This window comes from Poecilia latipinna, unplaced genomic scaffold, assembly GCF_001443285.1.
Source record: "Poecilia latipinna isolate Pla-1442-1.1 unplaced genomic scaffold, P_latipinna-1.0 Scaffold777, whole genome shotgun sequence".
Classification (NCBI taxonomy): Eukaryota; Metazoa; Chordata; class Actinopteri; order Cyprinodontiformes; family Poeciliidae; genus Poecilia; species Poecilia latipinna.
The window spans coordinates 196,119-217,108 of record NW_015113393.1 but is presented as its reverse complement, the minus strand read 5'-3'; the positions used below and the strand labels follow the sequence as shown (position 1 = coordinate 217,108).

Sequence of the window (20,990 nt, the reverse complement as noted above, 5' to 3'; positions counted from 1 at the left end):
TTAAAAGAAAAAAACCTTCACTTTACAATTAGGTATATGTTGTTTATTTAACTTTTTGTTTACCATAAAGAGCTAAATTTTTCAAGATATGATCAATTAAAAAAAAAGACATTTTGTGTCAGCTGTATTAAATACTGGCCGAATAAACAGAAGATTGAGGTTTTATCACATAAATTTAGATATATTAATGAAACGTAACAAAACAGGAACATCTTAAGTTGCTGGATAGAAAAATAAAAGATGAACAAAATAAAATGTGTGAAACACTTGATGAACAATGAGATGTTCGTACAGAAGTACTGTCTGTGGTTGCTCTTGAAGGAATTTTAAACTTAGTGCCATTAATTGAATTAACTCACAACAGACCTCAAAATCAACCTAACTAATGGGCATCATGTTTGTTTAACACCATGTTACAATTTTTCAGCGTTATCTCCTCCGCCTGTCTGACTTTATCCTCGTCTTTGTAGCACTTCAGCAATTTTTGAATTAGAAGCTGACGCTGCTACGTCATGCAGCTCGGCTGAATGAACGCTGTTAATGTGATAAATTAAGGAGCTTGTCTAGTATTTATATTTCAAAACAACTTAAGGAGCTTGTCGAGTGTTATTTAAAAAAATAAAAAATAAAAATCAGAACCACATAAAGTGCATATTGCATCCCACTCTGTACCGTTTCTCTTTCTGGTATGGCCGCCATTTTTCTTTCTCCGTCAACCGCTCTGTTTATACCTCTGCTTAAGGATTACAAGCGGCGCCCTCTGCTGTATGGCGGTCAAACTACAACACTAAAAGAAGATCTAACGGACGTTATAAGTTAATCAATTGGAACTAATTTTTATTTAATAAACTAATACCATTAGTCGATCAATTGTTTGGACCCATAATCTGAAGAACAGTACTGGAGTAAGTCCAGCTCCTTCAGTGGGAGACCGGCGACAGGTTCACTGGTTGTGACAGAAGCGGTTTGTATTTACTAGAAGACAAATATGTCGGCCTCTGAGTCTGAGTCAGTGGCTTTGAGTTTGAATAGAGCGTTGATGTGCTCTGAGTGGGCCTGTTTTCCTGTGGGTTATTTTCAGTGGCTGGAGCAGGAAATGTTTGAGAATCGCAGAAATCGCCACACGGCTCTCTAAATCAGGGAAAATGTACCTCCAGCAACCACCAGCCTCCTCCGCCGCCTCGTTCTGGCTGCCCTTGCACTACGTTTAACCTCGTTTTAACCTCAACACTCTGTTTTTCCCCCGTCCTGAACAGTATGGTTGGCTGGTTTGTTCTCATGCTGAAAAAAGAGCTAAGGAAAGTTAAATTTCACATTAAATCATTTTTTATGGCATATTAAGCTGTTTTTTTTTCTGCAAGTTTTCTCCACCCCAAAACAAACCTTCCGATTAAAAAAAAAAAATTTTAACAATATTCTATTTTTATCAATTAATTGAACTGTCATTGAAGATTGAAGTTTTGGAAAATCTGGATTTTTTTCCCACCAATGTTTACAGTAATATCAGTACGCCCAAGGCCGCCATCTTGTTTCACAAGTTCGTCTTACAGCTTCTATTTGTTTGGGCATGAAGGGTCAGGCTAAGATCTTCTCTTTTTAACAAAAATAAAGTCATAAAGTTACGAGAATAAAGTTATAGTAATAAGAGATTAAAGTGAAATTACAATAAAGTTTAAACCATATGAGAATAAAGTTATAATATTACCAGCGAAAAAGTCATAATATTAGGAGAATGAAGTCTTAATTTTATGAAAACTCATGCAAGAACAACGTAAGAAATTAAAACAACTTTTTTTCCCCTAATTTTAAAACTGGTAAAACTATATTCTGCTAATTTTATGATGACTATGTTCTTGTAATTAAACAAAAATTCTCATATCATGGTCCTAATTCTCCATCATACAGCATAAAAGGGACGGTTGAAATAAAAGCCAGTTTTTGAAAATAATTTCTGTCATTTGTAATTTATTTTTTAGAAATGAAAACAAAAATAAAAACTACTAAAATTGGATCTAGTACAGCGATATTGTGCAGCCCTAATCCAGACTATTATTGATACAAAACAAGCTCAAGAGCGTCTATAAAGATTAAAAACATCTTAAGACTTCACTTTCTTGAGATAACTAATTGGTTATTTTTGGCTAAACAAGCTTATGAGCTCATCATGGGAGTAGAAATGAAAGTTCAATATCACTTTTATCCTGACAAAACCATCTTTAATGCTTACTGTTTCAAGATAATAAAACCTTTTCATGACAAATCTTTAGCTGTAAAGATAATTAAAGCTGCAATAGCCTCGAATGGCCCTCGCAGCTCATAATTAAACTGCTAACTCTAGATAAGATTGGAAACTATTTGTTTGTCTGATCAAGGTACGTTTGATCCCTAAAGAAATTTTATATGGAAAACAACAGACTCCAGATCTCATTTTCTGAAGACAATGTAAATAAGTTTTTTGGGATGTTTGCTGTCAGATGTCATTTTCTGGTTTATTTTCTAACATAAAACCTCTAGTTTCAGTGTCCAGACTTAATTCCTGACTGGTGTTTATCTACCATCTGCAACATTTTCTTTCTGTATAAGTGATGCAGCCAGGATGGCTCCATTGTACATGGGTTTTAAATCAGCCTTGAAAACGTCTAAGATGTGCTCTGCTTCTTAATTCAGTCTGGAATGCAGATCTTGGTGTTTGTTAAAGCAGAGACAGAAGCAGCGAGTGAATTCGTGGTGTTTCCCAGGCATCCGAGCCCGTTGAGTTTATGTAAGTAGCCTCGGGCTGTAAACAAGTGGCGCTCTGTGCCTGATCCACAATGCTGGAGAAACCGAATGGAGAGAGGGAACGCGAGGGGTAAAGGAGCTGGGCCGAAAAGGGAGAAATTTGGGCTTTTAGGTAAGAGAAAAACAAAGATCCAGAGAAAAATGCAATAATTTTTGTTTTTTTCCTCTAACAACCAACCTATACCTCAACTGAATTAAATTACTCCTGTTGAGAACTTTCCGGTTAGCATCAGGCGGCTTTATTCTGCAGGCAAGCCAGAGGGAAACATCAGAGGCTCAGACTCATGTTGCTGCTTGTTCTGCTGGCGCAGACGGCCTGTTGAGTCACCCGTGGCAAGATAAGAAGCAGGTTTTAGAAGTACAGCTTTAAACGTCTCAGCTGGCGGAAAATAAAGGCTTTATGCCAACAATAATCTGTTAAAAACCTTCAGTCATGTTGATAAATGTCCTAGCTTAAGTATTTTGGTAATAAATTTTCATCAGTATGTATGCCCTGTCTTTTCTATTTCAAACCCAGCTTTAAAGGAATGATGCAGCCACCTCCGTGCTTTAGAGTTGGAACTAAGATCCAGCTAAAGATTAATACATTATTCTGACGATTAATCAGTTTTAAAAATTGGCACATTCCGAGAAAACATTAAAAGATGCTAATTAAAAATTATTCAATTCCTTTTTAAAAAAAAGAAACAAAAATTTTTATTTGTAAATAAAATGCAATAACAGCATTCCTTTTGTGAACACTTTGTTGCAAAGGATGCTTCTCCAACTAAACATCAACAATTTCTTCTTGACTTAACATCAAAGAAGTGATGGCTAATCTGTTGATTATTTTTTGGATTAATTCATTAATAATTGGACAGTAAAAATTGCTTAATATGTGACTTTTTTTAAGGAATTTGAACAAAATGAAGCAAAAAATATGACGTGATGAATTTTGGGTAGAATATAATTAAAGACAAAGTTGTTTTTATCTTAAATGCAAAATGTTTGGATTTTTCACAATTTTGGCTTAATTACTGCTCTGAGTATGGAGCAAATGACCTTTTTTTAATCTGTATACTCCAGTTAACAATTAATTAATTACTAAATCTGTTAAAGATTACTTCAATAATTCATCACAATTAATCCGGTTAATCATTTCAGCCCTAGTTGGAAGAATTACATTTGGTTAGAAAGCAGTATTTGAGTCTTTATTTAGCAGAAAAAGTCAATAAATTCAGTAAGTACAAACTTAACTTTCATGGGAGGTGTGCATGTCAACAAAGCCCAGTTTAGAGTGATGGTAACTTTGAGGTGCAGCGGTGGAAGTATCATGATTAGGGAGTCTTTGCTCTGGCCAATTCACCATTATAGAATCCATCATGAAATCTGAGACTGTATGTTAAAACTATTAGAGGTGAAGCAGAGCTGAACCTGCAACATGACAATGACCCAAAACATGCCGAGAATCCCACCAGGACCGTCTGAGAAAGATACTGGTTTAGAGAAACCATCACTGAGACGCTCTGATGTGAGCTGAAGCAGTTTGTACTTCTTAGAAATCCCACATAAGGGCATTTAACTGATAACAAGCTGAACTGTTATCAGTTACATTCCTAGGAGGGATCCGGGTTTTTCAGAAAATGTTTAGAGATGCGCCAATACAATTTTGAAAAAAAAAAAAAAAATTCTACATCGGATATCGGTGTCTGATCTATTCAGCCTAATTCTGTGCTTTGTGCTCTAAATGTAATTTTTTATTATTTATCTTACATTATATTTAGAATTGCTAATTCCTAAGGTTTTAAGTTAATTCAACGCTATTTTTCTGTATTGGATCGGTATTAGCTGATACTAAACCTCAGATATTGGTATCGATATCAGGAGTGAAAAAAGGAACAGTTCATCCCTGGAAATCTAGTTGTAAGGGTTTATTTTTGGAGGTTAGTGGTTAGTTTTATGGCCTTTGAATCCTGCAGTGAAGTAAATATTTTCCTTGGAAAATAAGTCAGACTTCTTAGTGTCAGAGGAAGGTGACTCAGGTTGGGATTTTGATCTTTCCACAAGCTTTCTTGAAATCTTTAATTATCCAGGAAGTCTTTTTCCAAGCACTCACCCGCTCTTCTGCAAAGACATACTGGACATGTCTAAATCATTATTTTCATTCACTGACATCCTCTTCCCAAACAGCGACTGGCTGAAGGACGATGTCCACTCTGAGGAGGACGAGATGCACAGTTCAGACGAAGAGGACAACAGCTCCACCTCCAGCAAGGAGCACCTGGATGAGGCAGACAGACAGGTACGCTCATTTCATCCTGTCTGGAATTTACTCGGATGCAGAGCGATTTAATGACCACCTCAGTCAGAAAGTAATTAAGTACGAAATTAAAACCAAAACATTTGCTAATACTAGGGCTGTGTAATAATATCGATTTTGCGATATATATATCGATATTTTCTTTCCTAGAAAAAAATCAATATTCATCCGCAAGTATCATCCAACTGTCACCTTGTTCACTCACTGCTTGCTTCGCCAGGAGAGTGATTAGGTCATCAGGCTTAGAGTGATTCCTTCAGATGTTAAGTGTCAAGGTTAAAAAGGTATCAGACTATGCAGAGCAGGGTACTTGATGCACTTTATTTACTTTACAAAAGCCTGTAAGCTACAGTTTGTACTGTTTCAATTAAAAGAAACATGTTTTCTCACCACTTCTTTGATTCTTTTTGTCCAGCTGTCGACTTTAAGTCTGTGTCCATGTCCAACCAGAGCCAGGTATTGTGTAGTTGGTGCTGTTAATCAATTTTCAGTTAAATTAATTCAATCCACCTCTATAACAGTCACAAAATATCACCAAAATCACTCCGTCCCTCTAAAATCTTTCAGAAAATCGCAAAAGTCTACTGAATTGTATCCTTTGCAGATTATCGCAATATATATATCGTATCATGAGCAGAATATCGTATATCATGTATCGTATCGTGAGATTATTGTATCACTACAGCCCTAGCTAATATGGCATGATTTACAACATCCAGAGCGGCTGAGGCCACTTACACAACACAGAAAAACAAGGAGTCACTAATCTTGGAGGAGGTTCAGTCAGTTGTTTTGTTTTGTAGAAACAACTTGTGGCATTGACTAACGGCAATTATCTATATTTTTAGATAAGATAGGAGGAAACATGAGGGAATAACACCTGGAATCGGCAATTCTTTTTCACATTTTGGCCACAAAATTGAATGTATATTAATGCATTTTGAGGGAAGTGCAAGATGTAAAGACAAACTTTTTGCAAGGGAAAATCCAGACACACCTCTCAGGTGTGAATCTGTTGACAGGACAAACTTTAATTAGCTCTTAACAAATCTGCCCTTTATGAAAAGTCTTAAGAAACCCTGTGGAATAATTAGGAAAACAGTGAAACCTGAAAACTACAGGAGTGAGATACTTAATGTTTAGATTTTGATCCAATACCAAGCAAATACTGGGCTTTTTTGCCAAGACCATTTTGAGATGTTTTGTAGGATCTTCTTATACTGTGTAAACACTTCATGTTAACTTGAATTCTTCTTCTGCATTGAAAATATTATTTACACTCTAAATATTAACTGTGCTAAAATCTTATCTTTTTTGTGAAGTATTTTTGGTCTAGTTTTTAGTGCAAATATCTTATGACACTTGAAATAAGGCAAAACTAACTTACAAGTAACTTTTCAGCAAGATAAAGGAGCTTATTTTAAGTAAATAATTCCTTAACATTGATGAAAAATTATTGGTTCTGGTAGCAGATTATTTCACTTTTTAATGTTTTTTAATGTTTTTTTTCTCTTTTCTTATGTAAGACGTTGGTTTTACTGATATTTTAGCGATTGCAAAGTTCTTATTTAACCAAGTTTTTATCATCTAACACAGAAAAACCCTGTAAATTCTAGACTCTAACAGGTAAAAATAGTGCACAAAAATCCGTGTAGGACGGCAAAGTCCTAGCGCAAAAATTCGTGTGATAGGTGAACGGAGCCTGGTGCTGCAAGGTTGGAGACCTTGTCCTGTTAGGCGACGGGACCTGGATAATACCCGTGCTACGTAACAAAAGTAATTTTTCCAAAATCTCTTTCTCTTTCTTACTGTTTATTCAATGTCACATGCTGTTTTTATTTTGTTTTTTAATTATGTAAAGCACCTTGAAATGCCTTGCTGCTGAAATGTTCTATACAAATAAAATTTGATTGATTGATTGATTGATTGATTGATTGATTGAATTATAACATGGAAAATGTTTTGTTATAAGAGAAATAATCTAATTCTTATCAATATTAAGAAATTATTTATCTAAAACAAGCCACTTTATCCTGCGAGAAAGTTACTTTTAAATTATTTTTGTCTTATTTCAAGTGTACTAAGATGTTTGGACTAGAAACTAGGGCTGGGCGATGTATTGAGTATACTCGATGCAGCAGGAATATTTTCAATTTACGATAGTTAAAATGGCTACATCGCAACTATCGAGAATAAATTGTTCAAATATTAAACTTTCGCCGTCAAAATTCACTGCGAGTATGGTTTATCCGACACCCTATGAATGCATCACTAGTCCCTCCCCCCTCCCAACCTGAAATTTTTCTACCAATCAGCTGCGCGGAGTAAACAAACTACATGGTGACAGCGAGAGTTTGAGGCGAGCCGTGAATGAGACGGTAACTGAAGACTAATCAGATGAACTAGTCTAGTTCCGAAAAGAAACAGCGCTGGATCAATAATTTGGCAGTGGTTTGGATTTTATATGGAGGACGTCGAACAAAATGAGGTAATTTGCGAAACATGTTATAAAATTATTATATAAATTATTATATATAAAGGTTGTACCGCAGATTTATTCCCCCCCATATTGGGACTCTTCTGCTACATGCCGTTCATAGCCGCGCTGCCGCGGTAGAACTGGTCCGTTAAAGTGAAACCTGGAGACGTAGGTATGATTCATTTAATGCTATGCAATGGGGAAAATAACTCAAAACTACTCATTCTTTTTTTCTCGCTCTTGTGCCGGCTTTACGATACACGTAGACTCGTTGCCATAGCAACTGACAACAACGCAACTTTATTGTTTGAGGATTCGGCACCAAAAACACTCAAACATTACCCCCACATAGAGCAGAACATTCAGTTCGCTACAGATTTCGGTTTTTAGGCTTGATGTGTATTTTGCTTTTATTAATAATTGATCACTGTGGTAGATTAGCTGCTGCTGCTATTAGCCAAGCTAACACAGCGGTGGCTGATTAATTGAAACACCTGCTTTACAGATAATCTGTCAGCTGGTGTGTAGGTCGCCTTTTTTATTTTTAAGTTGAACCAAAACACACCTTATTCCACAGCACATCTATTTAAGTTTGTCAAAGTCAAGCAAACTTACCTACTTACCTCTCCCTCGCTATTTTTTTTCTTTGTTAAAAATTTTTCTCACCTTATTAGTCATAGCAGTTCATAGCAAAACACGGCATCACTTTTTATATGAGCTTACATTTAAGGCTAGCAGGGAAATGGGGCCTGGAACTTGTGTGGGTGACATCATGCTGCAAGGGGTCTATAGTTTAAAATAAGCTCATTTAAGAATATCGTGTATCATAACAGCAAAAATATATCAGGATATTAGATTTTCCTCATATCTCCCAGCCCTACTAGAAACTAGACCAAAAATAATTGATAAGATTTTATGTTTTTGTAGTGTGAGAAGGTTATGTGCAGCAATTTCAACTTTTTTGTAAGATTAGGTTATAAAAAAAAAAAATCACAATTTTGACCTCAACATTTTGAAAGTAACTTTAGCTCGCAATAACCAAAAGAAACCCTTGCAACATACTTGGGGGGAAATGATAAATGTGACAAACAAAAACAATAGAAACGCAGAACAGATTTGTGTGCATTTTTTCCTGAATAAAGTACAAAAAACTATGAAAGAGAGCAAATCAAAACAAAATCTTTTTGGAGGTAGCGTTGAGTTGAATCAGAATCTGAAGCTAAAGTATCGATCCAATACTGATATTACCGATATTTCCACCTCTACTGAACCAACTTCCTTCATCGTTAGCTCTTGTTCAACATTTCTAGGTCACAGTGAACATCTCTAATCAGCACTGGAGACTTAGCACTCAGCGCACGCATGCTGCCAAGCATGTTTGCTCCCTGTGACGGCCTTTTAGAAGTGGATGAGTGTGTGTTGAAAGGGGGATGGTGAGCAAACACAGAAGGCGCTGCAGGTTCAGGAATAGCTCCCTCTCTGTGTGAAACAGTTTTTTATTCCCTTCCTTTATGCGTCCTGAATGACCCTCTGCATGATGCTGTCAACACCTGTGTCTGAAGCCCCTCAATGCTCGACAAATACAGCCTCAGATAGGAGCAGGCAGGCATAGGCCAAGGCTGCCGTCCAAATCGAGTGACGCAGCGACCGCCCCGTCACCATCCAGCAGCAGAAAGAAAGAGAGAGAGAGGAGGCCGTTATTTTTTGGTTTTAAACACCCAGAGATGATCATGGTGATCTGCAGTGAGTCTGTGAGTAAACGCTGTGTGGTTTTGACCTTTTCTGAGCGATCATCTTACTGTTTGTCGCTTTTCAGCAGGAGGATGACATGAAGAGGAAGAAGGTGGTGCACATTGCCCAGGAAATCATGAGCTCAGAGAAAGTGTGAGTGTTTCGTCGATGCAGGACTTGCAGCTTGTGTCTGAAAGTGTGCTAAAATAATTTATTTCCACTTTTTTTCCAGGTTTGTGGACGTCCTAAAGCTTCTACACATAGTAAGTGTTGCTTTTATTCATTTCCTTGAGCAGCCAGAGGACAAACAGCAGTGTCTGTGATTACTGTTTGAGTGACGATCAAAGTGTTTTCTCTTGATGTGGGCTGTGTTTGAGGGTTTTACTGGTTTCACTGGGGCAGTGGTAGGCAGGTGAATACCAAACCACAATGAGGAAAGAGATGCTTTGAACTTTTCTTTTACTGGAAACTAAGTAAAGGGTGTGTGTTTGTTTGAATGAAAGAAAACCAATAAAGAGACGATTAATATCCCATAAGATGGGTGGATGTTGGTGTTTGCATTAGCATCTATTGTTAGCTTAAGGTATGGGTGATGAATTGAAGGAAAACATTTGCAGTTTTGTTTGTTTTTGTCAAGTTTAATCATTAAAGAGCTGCTTCACTTCAAGACAGATTTGCATTGATTTGTTGTGAATCTTTAGGGCAAGACTTTTTTTCTGGAGCACAGAAAAAGATTCTTTATTAATGTCAGACAGGGTTTCCCCCAGTGTGTTATAAGCCTGGCGGACCACCAGGCTTTACTTGTGCCCCACCAGGCTTAGTATTGCTTATATACGTAGTTTTTATTTAGATGTTTGCATTTTTTAATACTTTATAGTTGGTGTTCAGATATTAATCTTCCAATAACACTATTATCAAGTGATACTTTCAAATTTCCTGTCAACTTTAAACATTTTCTAACTCAAAAACACAACGGGCCGCTGACTGCCCCAGCGCCCAACCACCAGGATTAACAAGTTTTCAGGGGGAAACCTTGTTAGATGTTATTTGGTAGCCCTTTGAGGTTTTGAGGAAACTAAATTCTTTCTTGAGGATTTGTTTGTTTGTTTTTCCAGTTTGTAATTTGTACAAGCTTGTTTAAATTGGAATATGACCAAGTTTAAACAGAGAAATTATTATTTAGATCTATGTGCTGCTTTCCATCACTCTAATTACTTTATTCTCCTTGAACAAATATAGTTATTGGTAAAAGATGAAAATTTTGACATTTTTCCCTCTAAATAACTGCGGTCAATCCTTAGTAATAATTCAGTGTCTTCATTAATTTATGGCATACCTCAGGAATGAGTTGTTGGCCTCCTTCTGTTTTCTATTTACATTTGGGTTGCACAAAACTATTTCCATGATATCACTTTCTAAAAATGCTTTCCTCTCACCAATGCTACAATTACTCTTTGACATTTAGCATTTTGGGCACCATCATTTGTGTGAAGCAGACTCTGTCCAGCTGGGCTAATACTACATTAAAATGGAAAATGCAATTTAATAACACTTAGACTATATTAGCTAATGATTATTATTCTCCAAGCTGTCCTTTGATACCAATATTGCACATATTTCTGTTTGAGTGCCAATATAGTCACGATATTTTGTTTAGCCCTAATTTACATTTTTCTTCTTATTGGTAATAGTAGTGAATAATACATTTCTTTGCAGATGACTTTTAACTACACGTCTATAAAGCCTACTGATCCCAGCAGCCTTGGTTTGTTAAATAATGATGTTTTTATCTCAGTGAGAAGGGACTGAATGCAGGATTATTCATGTACTGACCTCTCATCCAGTGTTTAGATTCATGCTGCAACATTAGTTTATTCATAGGGATCATTGACCAACTGACTATAGGATGTTTGGTTTACAAAAGAGCATGCAGAAAATGTCCCCACTGCATCCATAAATCTGTTTGCTAACCCTTCTGAGTATACATAGTATCACTTGAAATTATACAATACTTAAATAAAATATTAATTTTATTGAGATTTTAAGACTTTAAGGTGAAGCGGAGAGTTTAATTTACTTATTCTGCATCAAACCAATACATTTTTTTTAATGGGGATATTAAAGGTGACCATTATGCTTCCTTGAACAGGTTAAATAGAACAATGGGCTAATTAAAACATGTTTGTTAAATCACTAAATCATTCTTAGAAAATGAAATTTTATTCTGCTCAGTTCTTCCTACTTTGCCCCCCTTTCAGAATGAGCTGTTGTAGGGCCTCTGTCACTTTAAATCCAAATAAGCTGCTGCTGGCCACGCCCCCAAACTCAGCATTTACACTGGTACAGATGAGCAATCATACAACTGTACATCTTTGAAAAGCAGAAGTGGAGCCTCCTGCACAGCCAACAAAAATGCAGCAAGCAGTTTCTGGGTGGGAAAAATCAGCTGACTAAACATGCTGGAACTCTGCTTGGGTTGCTAGGTAACAGGTTGGGCTAGGCTGGGGTTGCTAGGTAACGGGGCAAAGCCTTCGGAAGGTTTTCCAAACACCAAAAATATTAACTTATTGCCAAAAAACAACTGAGTGTTTTCTTTTTAAGCACTTTAGCTGTGTTTAGAAACAAATGGAAGTACAAAAACGTGCAGAATATAAATTTTGCATAACAGATCCCCTTTAATATATGCAATTTGGCTTGAGAATCACCCAAACACAAGAATTATATCAGCTGAGCAATAAAGCAAAAGGTAAAGATAAAAGTGAGCCTCTGTTCATTTAAGGACACAGACAGAAGTTAAATAAGCTAACACATCTCCTAGCAATGTGGCTGGAGAGTCCACCTGTCTGGTAGCTTTAGTAAAACCGCAGCACGATTAGTAGAAAACTCTCCAGAGGGAAGGACTAGCGGTGTCCAAGAAAAGAGGTCAGATCACATTCTTCTGGCTCTGCAGCAGCTGCTTCCTCCGGCTACAAGCCGTGACCTCCACACACGCATACCTGTCATAATTCTCTGTGCTACGTGCTTATGTTTCCGAATCTGTTAGACCCTGTTTTGATTTGGGTTTGTTTACTTTGTGAGCTGGCAGGCTCAGTAGAGCGGACGTCGGGTTCGTGCTCGGGTTCCCTTCCCTTCCTTCCAGGTGCATGTGTGCGTCGGTTCGCCGGGCAAACTCAAAACGCGGACTTGACTGAGCCATAAAATTATGTGAGGGAGGTGGAAGGGGGTTATGTTCCTGTTCAGCTGCAGCACAAGTCCTGGGTGTGTTAATGTCTCTGATTTGACCCGGTCTGTCTCTTCAGGACTTTCGGGATGCTGTTGCTAAGGCAACGCGTCAGAACGGGAAGCCGGTGGTGGACGAGCGGATCCTGAGTCAGATTCTGTACTATCTGCCGCAGCTGTACCAGCTGAACAAAGACCTGCTGCGAGAGCTGGAGGACAGGGTGGCACACTGGTGCGCTTCCACTCTGAACACTCAAATTACACTGGGATTTAGCAGTAAATCCCAATTAACAGACAGAAAGTTGGATTTTAGTGAGAGAGCAGCTCCTAAAAAACATTTTTGACCCTTTATAAGTTTATTTTTGCATTCATTTGAAGTCAGTTTTTAGTATTCACCATTTTTTGGTAGCAACTAGTTACATTTACTGGAGTAACATTTTGAAATTTTTTTTTACCTTAGTAACTTTATTATGAAGTATTGCTACTCTTGAGTAAATTTCTGGATATTTTACCTAGTTTGAGTAACTTCACTGAACAAGAACAAGCTTTTTTAACCAAATTGATCAGACACACCTGCAGTTTTTGTGAAAGTTTCATAAGATTTAAGTCCTGTAGTTAATCCATACATGCAAAATTACAACTACTGTCTTCTAACTATATTAAATTAATCAGTTAAGTTGTAGCTAGTCACATGTACTTAATTACATTTTTTAAAAATCCCTCGTACTTTTAGGAGTATTTTCACAATGCTTTACTTTTGCTGTAGTAAGAGTAGTGAGCGTTCTTGATTCTCTACCCACACCAGAACAGACACACACCTGGCATTTAAATTTTCGTTAGTTTTATACATTTTATTTTGAAAGAAATTGATTTGGAAAGATGTTTCACTTTACTTATCTTGTAATTTTGCTATTTATATAAATTATTTAAATTTAAGTCTTTAAAATACCAAAATTTACACAAAACTTTATATTTTTATCCATGTGATGATGTAGTTTTTAAATATTAAATGACTTATGTTTTGATTAGTTACTCAGTACTTGAGTAGACTTTTTACCAAATAATTTTTTACTCTTACTTGAATAATTTCTTGGATTGCTACTTTCTACTTTTACTTGAGTACAATTTTTGAGGACTCTACCCACCTCTGATATGCACAAGACGTTTTTTACATCACTGTTTACTATTTTCTGTATATTTTAGTTTAGTATATGTTAGATACATGCAGAATCAGTGTTATTATTGGAAAGTGAAACTAGCTTTCACCCGTTTGATTCATTACAGCCTCTTTGTGTTTCTTAACAGGAGCGACCACCAGAGATTGTCGGACATTTTTGTCCAGAAAGGTCCCTATCTGAAGATGTATTCCACCTACATCCGCCAGTTTGACAACAATGTAGCTCTGCTGGATGAGCAGTGCAGGAAGAACCCTGCATTCGCAGCTGTTGTCCGGGAATTTGAGGTAGATTTGGGCTCTTATTTCACGTCTTTTCTCTTTGGATTGCAGTGGTATAATCTCTTCTAAGGATTTTACCTTTAACTGTAGGGTTAGGGTTATATATCTGTTAGAAAATATGGTAATCACTATGATAATAATCTAAAACAGAAAGCCAGATTACACAGAAATGGTTAACCAGAAAAAAGCAGCTTTCCTCAATTCCCATTTCAGTCCCTGCAGAGTTGCACATCTTCACTGCGTTGTGACTCGAGGTGGTTGAAGCTACCGCTAACTAGCTAGCTAGCTAGGTAGGTTTTTTTCATCTATTGTGTCAATGCAAATTTATCGCCACTTTGCTGGGTGAAGCTTGTACATTTATGTAGAACTAACCTAGATATTATCAGGAGAAGACGAATGAACTTCTTCTTTTTGTTTTTTATTGGTGGTTTACAAGAAGAGTTTAGTAAGCTTTACCGCCACCTGCTGGCACGGAGTGTGGCTCAAAATGTCTATTTTTTTTATACACGTAGTATTGATTATTATATTTTTTAATCAACTTTTTTCTAAAAGTATTGAATATTTTACTTAGTGATTTTCCCTGTAATATATTAAATAAGTTAAAAGGTTTTTGATTGTTTTTATTCCTCCAACATTAACCTTCTTTCTGTCTCATATATTAGACATACTGTAATTTCATGTTGTACTGTTTCAAATTCTCTACAGTATTGATGTTATTGATCTTTTTCTGGAATATCCTTCCACCTTTATGCTACAAACTTGTAAAATGCCATAGAAGATGAATTTTCCTTTTGGAAAAATGTTTTTTTTTATTTTATTTTACAAAGTAAGCAGCAGAATTGCTCCAAAGCTAAGTTGGTTAACATTTTTTAACATATATTTTCCTGTGTGAGATCATGCTGCAGCAATAAAAGATGAATTCATTTTAAGGCCTAGTTAATGGTTAAAAGTCCTGCCTCTGGCTTCCAGTGCAAATATAGTGTCTGGTGCTGTTGCTACATCCACAGCAACACAAGTTTAAATAATTTGTAAGGTTTGTTGTGTTTGTGTTGACGGCTGCAGCCTTGAATTGCTCTGCGTTTTTTGTTTTGTTTTTTGTCTCAGATGAGTCCGCGATGCGCCAGCCTGGCTCTGAAACATTATCTTCTGAAACCAGTGCAGAGGATCCCTCAGTACCAGCTGCTGCTCACAGGTACAGACCCCTCTCCATCCTCTCCCTCTGAACACTTTAGGTCACCAGTTTATTAGATCATGGCAACGCTTTATTGGCAGCACGAGAATGAAGCTTGCAGTGAAACCAGCATTTATGGTCCTGGCTGCAGCAGTGGATATTTCTGTGGCATATTGCCACCTTGTGGACATTTGCAAAAATCTATCCTGCAACAATCTTGACGAGGGATATCTTGAGATTGAAACATGCAAAGACTTTTTATTTAAACTATTGTAACATTCTTGAATAGGGACAAGATGAATAGCTTAGTTTAGATTTATTGTCAGTGGCAAAAAAAATTCTACCATAGGACCAAGAACAAAATTCAGATAACTAAGATATTTAGTACTTTTATGGTATAGAGAAGTTTAGCCATCTCAAAATCAACTATATTTATTTAGTTGACTAAAAGACTTAAAAAAGAGGAAGAGGAAATGATTACCAAGGTTTAAAGCAAGATAAAAATAATGTTTAAAATGGAATAAAACGTAAAAATTTTAAATTAAATAAACAAACTTGTCTAAAAAGTTCACAAAATGATAAAAATAAATGAATAATATAGGACAAAGTTAGACTAAATACATGTTTCATTCATTGAGATATACTTGTAAAGTGCTCTATAAAAATTACATACAACAGAGAAAAAAAATAAAAAGTGATTAAGTCCATATTTAGGTAAATATAATTTTTTGAGTCTTTCACTTAAAGAGAAGAATTTGATAACATAAATTATGACAGAATAAAAAATGACTCTTTAGTAAAAACAATTTAACAAAAAATGAACAAAGTAAGTAAATAACTGAACTTCAACCTCAGAGTTTTGCTGTAAAATAATCTGTATTCAAACCTGTTTTTACTCTTGCAGATTATCTGAAGAACCTCCCTGAAGACTCTGAGGACTATAAAGACACACAAAGTGAGATGAAAATCTGTGTTCACCTCTAGCATTGAGACTGAAAACACGCCTTTCACTGATGTTTTATATTTCCTCTCCATGCAGCCGCGCTCAGCGTCGTGAAGGAAGTAGCCAATCATGCGAATGACATCATGAAACAAGGGGTGAGACTTTTATTCCCACTAAACGGCGTCTGTTTAGCAGCATCACACCTCGTCTCTTCTCCTCTGTGCTGCAGGATAATTTTCAGAAGCTGATGCAGATTCAGTACAGCCTCAACGGCCAGCATGAGATCGTCCAGCCAGGCAGGGTAGGTCCAGAACCCAAACAGTCCTGGAGAACCTGTCACAGGTTCAGGCTGAAGCCAAACAACACATGAACATGTCCTCCGTGTCCAGGTGTTCCTGAAGGAGGGGACGCTCATGAAGCTGTCCAGGAAAGTCATGCAGCCGAGAATGTTTTTTCTGGTGAGCAACGAGATTTCTGCTGCAGCATTCTGTAATCTAAATGGTTAAAGCATCAAGTCATTCTTTAAGTTTGACTCGGGATTTTTGTATCAAGTTTTTGAAAGTGAAATCAAACTTTTCATAATCTGGAAAGTGCTACTTACATTTACAGCCAGGTATTTTCATACACCTAAAAAAAACACATACACATTTTTTTCTCACTGCCTGAAGTTAAGTCAGATTAAATTTATCTTGTTTTAGATTAATTAGAATTGGTAAAATTAATCTAATCTGCTAAATGCAAGAAAACGTAGTGAGAACATTTTTAAGACATTATTTTGTGACTTTTGTGTATATTTTAACAGAAAGGTCATTTACTTTAACACAATTTCTTTTGATTGTTTCAATGTATTGAATATTTATTATTCCTAATTTCTCAATGACTTATTTCTGGAATAAAGATCGTCTTATATTTTATACATACTTTTAGTTCATTTATATTGTTTTTAATCTCCAAAGTGTACTGCTGGAAAAGTTTGAAAAATTACCTAGAAAATGTGTAAAAAGAGTTTGAATTTTACCTTGGGGAAAGGAACTAATAGATAAAATATTGATTTATTTCTATTTTTATTTAATTAATGACACATTTGTGACCCGTTTAGATTGAAAACAGTTGAAGACGCATCCTTAAAAAAGAGGTTATGTGTCATATTAGGTTTATTTTTTTAACATAACTTATTTCTGAATTGTTTCTTTTAATTTTCCAGTTTAATGATGCACTCATGTACACCACTCCGGTCCAGTCTGCCCAGTATAAACTCAACAGTGTTCTGTCGCTGGCTGGAATGAAGGTTTGAGAGACAGTTATGATTATAGTTTTTGATTATTTTTCTGTTTTTTAATGGCAAACATTATTCTCATCTGTTTATAAACCCAAAGGTTGGTTAATTATGGCCATCGTAAGTCAACAAAATCTCGACATCTTTGCTGATTTTTATTTTTTCTGTGTTTCCAGGTCAGCAAGCCGAGCCAGGAGGCCTATCAGAACGAGCTGAACATCGAAAGCATTGAGCGCTCCTTCATCCTGTCTGCCAGGTCGGCGCTCAGCCTCAGAGCGACGTTGCCACCGCCGAGCGTCCGCTGTGACTCTGAGCTCTGATTCGCTTTGTGTTTGCAGCTCCGCTAAAGAGAGAGACGAGTGGCTGGAGGCCATCGGGAAGGCCATCGAAGATTACACGAAGAAGAAAATAACCTTCATATCCAGCCGCAGTCAGGAAGAGGTGACGATAAATTTGTGTGGGCATCTCAGGAAACGTTGATATATGACGGCTGTGTATTATTTCAAGTGCACTAAGATATTTGCATTAGAAACTAGGCTGAAAATACTTGGTAGTATTTTGTGTTTTTGCAGTGGGTGTTCAGAGTGGGGCCATTTGTGGCCCCTAGATTGATTTTTTTTGTGGCCCTCCTAACTACAATTCAAGAACCAATTAGAGCAAAACTTCAACTTTTAAATTAAAACCTACTTACAAAAATGTTAGCTGCAACACAAAGTAATCATCTTTTCCAAGCTTTCAGGGTTGCCATGGTAACTAGGACCACACCTACTCATTGACTGATGCTCTAAAATACACCTTGTTGCATCTAAATATGCTTTTAATTGCTGCATTAAAACTTGGCTGAACATAGAAAGTGTTTTCAAGTGAAAACTGACCTAAGATCCTGATTTTACTTCCGAGAACAAATAAAAACATTTATTTCCGTTTCTTCAATCAAGCCCAAAATAATAAACAAAGTGGATGTCTTTTCATTTAACGAGGAAAAAACATTTAAAGGTGTTGAATCTACTGTTCCATTCGCACAAAAATTATTTATTATTTGCTTAATTAGAATAGTTCATGATTAGTTTAATGTTGAGATGTTGAGTAGGTACTTTTTGGGTGATTTTATTTTTTTTTTCTTAATGATATTTCACTGAGAATTTAAGTGGAAAGTTTAGTGGAAGAAAAAAGTATGGCTAAAAAAAGTCCACCAGCAACGGGTGCCAAAAAATTAGCTTTTTTGATACTGGTTTATCTATGTAATATTTGCTCAGTGTCTGTCCATGCAGGCAGAATGTGTCGTCGACAGCGGCGCCCCGTTAGGCTCAAAAGCTCCAATCTGGATCCCAGACCTGAGAGCCACCATGTGCATGATCTGCACCTGCGAGTTCACTCTCACCTGGAGGAGGCATCACTGCCGGGCCTGTGGAAAGGTCTGCGCCACATTTAGGATCAACCTTTTAACGTAGCAACCAAGCCCTAATGCTCTCTTCCTTATCTCTCCACCAGGTGGTGTGTCAGGCCTGCTCCACCAATAAGTACTATCTGGAGTACTTGAAGAACCAACCGGCTCGCGTGTGTGACCACTGCTTCGCCAAGCTTCAAGAAAACAGTGAGTTTTTCCACAACCATCAGCAACTAGAGGGGGTTTATTATGTGGTTATGCAGAGTAGATGCATGCAGTCAATAAGTTACCTTCATATGACATCTTTATGATGCCATATAAATTAAAATAGAGATGAAAATAGTGGTCAAAATGTCAAATTTGGACTATAAAATAGATTGTTCACATTATTGGCTACTATTAAGCGTACGGAAGAGGATTAGAGCCGCTTCCAAAAATAAAGAATTCTGGTTTGTTTTTCTCAGAATTCAGACTTTTTTTTTCTCTAAATCAGAAGCTGTTTATGCTCCATCTGGCAAAAAAAAAATTAATTCTGAGAAAGTAAAAAAAATAAATACATCAGTATAAATCTAAAAATTAAATCTAAAGTTTTTAAAGATTAATAATTAACTTTATCATCTAATGTAATCCATTTTAGGCGACCGCTGTGCTTCGTCATCAACATCTCCCATTAAATCTGGAGCGTTTTCCTTCACTAGAAAACAGAAGAAGATTCCAGCTGCACTAAAGGAGGTACAACACCTAAACAAACGTAGCGTGTTCTCTGTCGGTGTATTCAATGCCCTAGCGTCTGACTTATCTCCATGGCAACCAGGTGTCCGCCAACACAGAAAACTCCTCCATGAGCGGCTACTTGCACCGATCCAAAGGCAACAAGAAGCAGTGGAAGAGGCTGTGGTTCGTCATAAAGAACAAAGTTCTGTACACCTACGCTGCTAGCGAGGTAACCCGCTGGTGTTCTCCCGGCCGTGGCTCGTCTCGGCTCAGCTCCCTCTAAACTGGTCCCGGTGTGTTTTGGTGCAGGACGTGGCGGCGCTGGAGAGCCAACCGCTGCTGGGATTCTTCCTGAGGGAGGAGAAGAACGGGCCGGCTCAGAAGCTGCAGTTCAAGCTGTATCACAAAAACACGCTGTTCTACATCTTCAAGGCTGACGACATTCCCACAGCGCAGAGGTGCCCAAATAAACCCAGCCGTCCGTCAGACACAGATTCAAAGAAAGTGTCAGTCAATTTAAAACTAGTCTTTTTGTGTTTTTACGTCTAGATGGATCGAAGCCTTCCAAGAGGCGATGATTCTGGAGCAGTAGATACTCAGATCCATCCGGACGGATTACAAAACCGCACACGGAAACATTTCAAACAAACAGCCGGCCTCTGACGCTCGGCCGTGCGGACTCGGGTCGGGTATGGAGCGAGTCGCGGCTGCAGGTCAACAGTCAAGTCCAGAAGCACGTGTGAGGAAGTTTAACCAAAGTGTGCGGAGAAATCTTCAGAAGTCTAAAGTCTGGGAATGAATTTCAAAATGCTTTCAGATGAAGGAATCACGACAAGCACTCACTGACAAAAACACAGCTGAGCACCCAGATGGATATTAGGTTAAAGCAGGCGGTGCAAGGGTGAAAGGTCATCCAACTGAGACTAACTGGACACAAAATAGGAAACGGTCAGGAACAGCAAAGGCAGCTAAAATGACAAAAATATATTTAAAAATAGAAAAAGTAAAATATCAAAGATCGCCTTTAACAGGGGTCTGCAGCCTGCGGCAGAATGGCTCTTCATAACTCTGGTTGAAAAAGGAACCAGTTCCTGTTTTCAAATGTTTTTATTTCTGTGTTATGTATGTTTTACCAGAATAAAAACACACTGAGATTAAAAACCTCTTTTTAAAGGGAGTCCTGGCCAAGAAGCAGCAACAAACGCAACACAAAATGTTACACAGAAAAAGGAAATGTTAGGCTATTGGAAAAATATAATAATGAATGCAGGTTTTCAATTGTTTTTTAAAGTTTTCCTGTAATGTTTGCACTGAATTTTTACAAAGGATGACACTAAAAGTACCACAAATATGTTTTATTTTTGTTTTCCTGAATCAATGTGCTTTTAAAAAATATATCCATTCTCTTTTAAATTTAGATTTTTTAATCTTAAAATCGAAATAAAATGCTGGTTTTTTTTTTTTTTTTTTTTTTTTTTAAAAAAATTTTCCAAAAAACTCAAAAATCTTTTCCTTTTTTTAAAAGAAAATTTTGCAA

The 20,990-nt window shown here is 37.0% G+C and overlaps 1 protein-coding gene across 3 annotated transcripts in view; it reads left to right on the top strand.

The window, feature by feature from the left end:
- Positions 1–20,840, top strand: part of fgd6 (FYVE, RhoGEF and PH domain containing 6) — a 28,527-nt gene extending 7,687 nt beyond the window's left edge. The window contains exons 3-21 of one of the 3 annotated variants that reach the window (XM_015046382.1): positions 4,948–5,059; positions 9,376–9,440; positions 9,520–9,550; positions 12,587–12,738; positions 13,812–13,968; positions 15,067–15,154; positions 16,038–16,088; positions 16,173–16,231; positions 16,306–16,377; positions 16,466–16,534; positions 17,281–17,364; positions 17,529–17,608; positions 17,691–17,793; positions 18,609–18,767; positions 18,844–18,946; positions 19,377–19,471; positions 19,554–19,682; positions 19,763–19,911; positions 20,003–20,840. In XM_015046382.1, the coding sequence (XP_014901868.1) occupies positions 4,948–5,059; positions 9,376–9,440; positions 9,520–9,550; positions 12,587–12,738; positions 13,812–13,968; positions 15,067–15,154; positions 16,038–16,088; positions 16,173–16,231; positions 16,306–16,377; positions 16,466–16,534; positions 17,281–17,364; positions 17,529–17,608; positions 17,691–17,793; positions 18,609–18,767; positions 18,844–18,946; positions 19,377–19,471; positions 19,554–19,682; positions 19,763–19,911; positions 20,003–20,045 (1,801 nt within the window). In that variant the 3' untranslated portion in view covers positions 20,046–20,840. Of the gene's footprint in view, positions 1–4,947; positions 5,060–9,372; positions 9,441–9,519; positions 9,551–12,586; positions 12,739–13,811; positions 13,969–15,066; positions 15,155–16,037; positions 16,089–16,172; positions 16,232–16,305; positions 16,378–16,465; positions 16,535–17,280; positions 17,365–17,528; positions 17,609–17,690; positions 17,794–18,608; positions 18,768–18,843; positions 18,947–19,376; positions 19,472–19,553; positions 19,683–19,762; positions 19,912–20,002 lie in introns of all 3 variants that reach the window. The other 2 variants (XM_015046381.1, XM_015046384.1) reach the window with 2 other exon arrangements.
- The last annotated feature ends 150 nt before the right edge of the window (positions 20,841–20,990 follow it).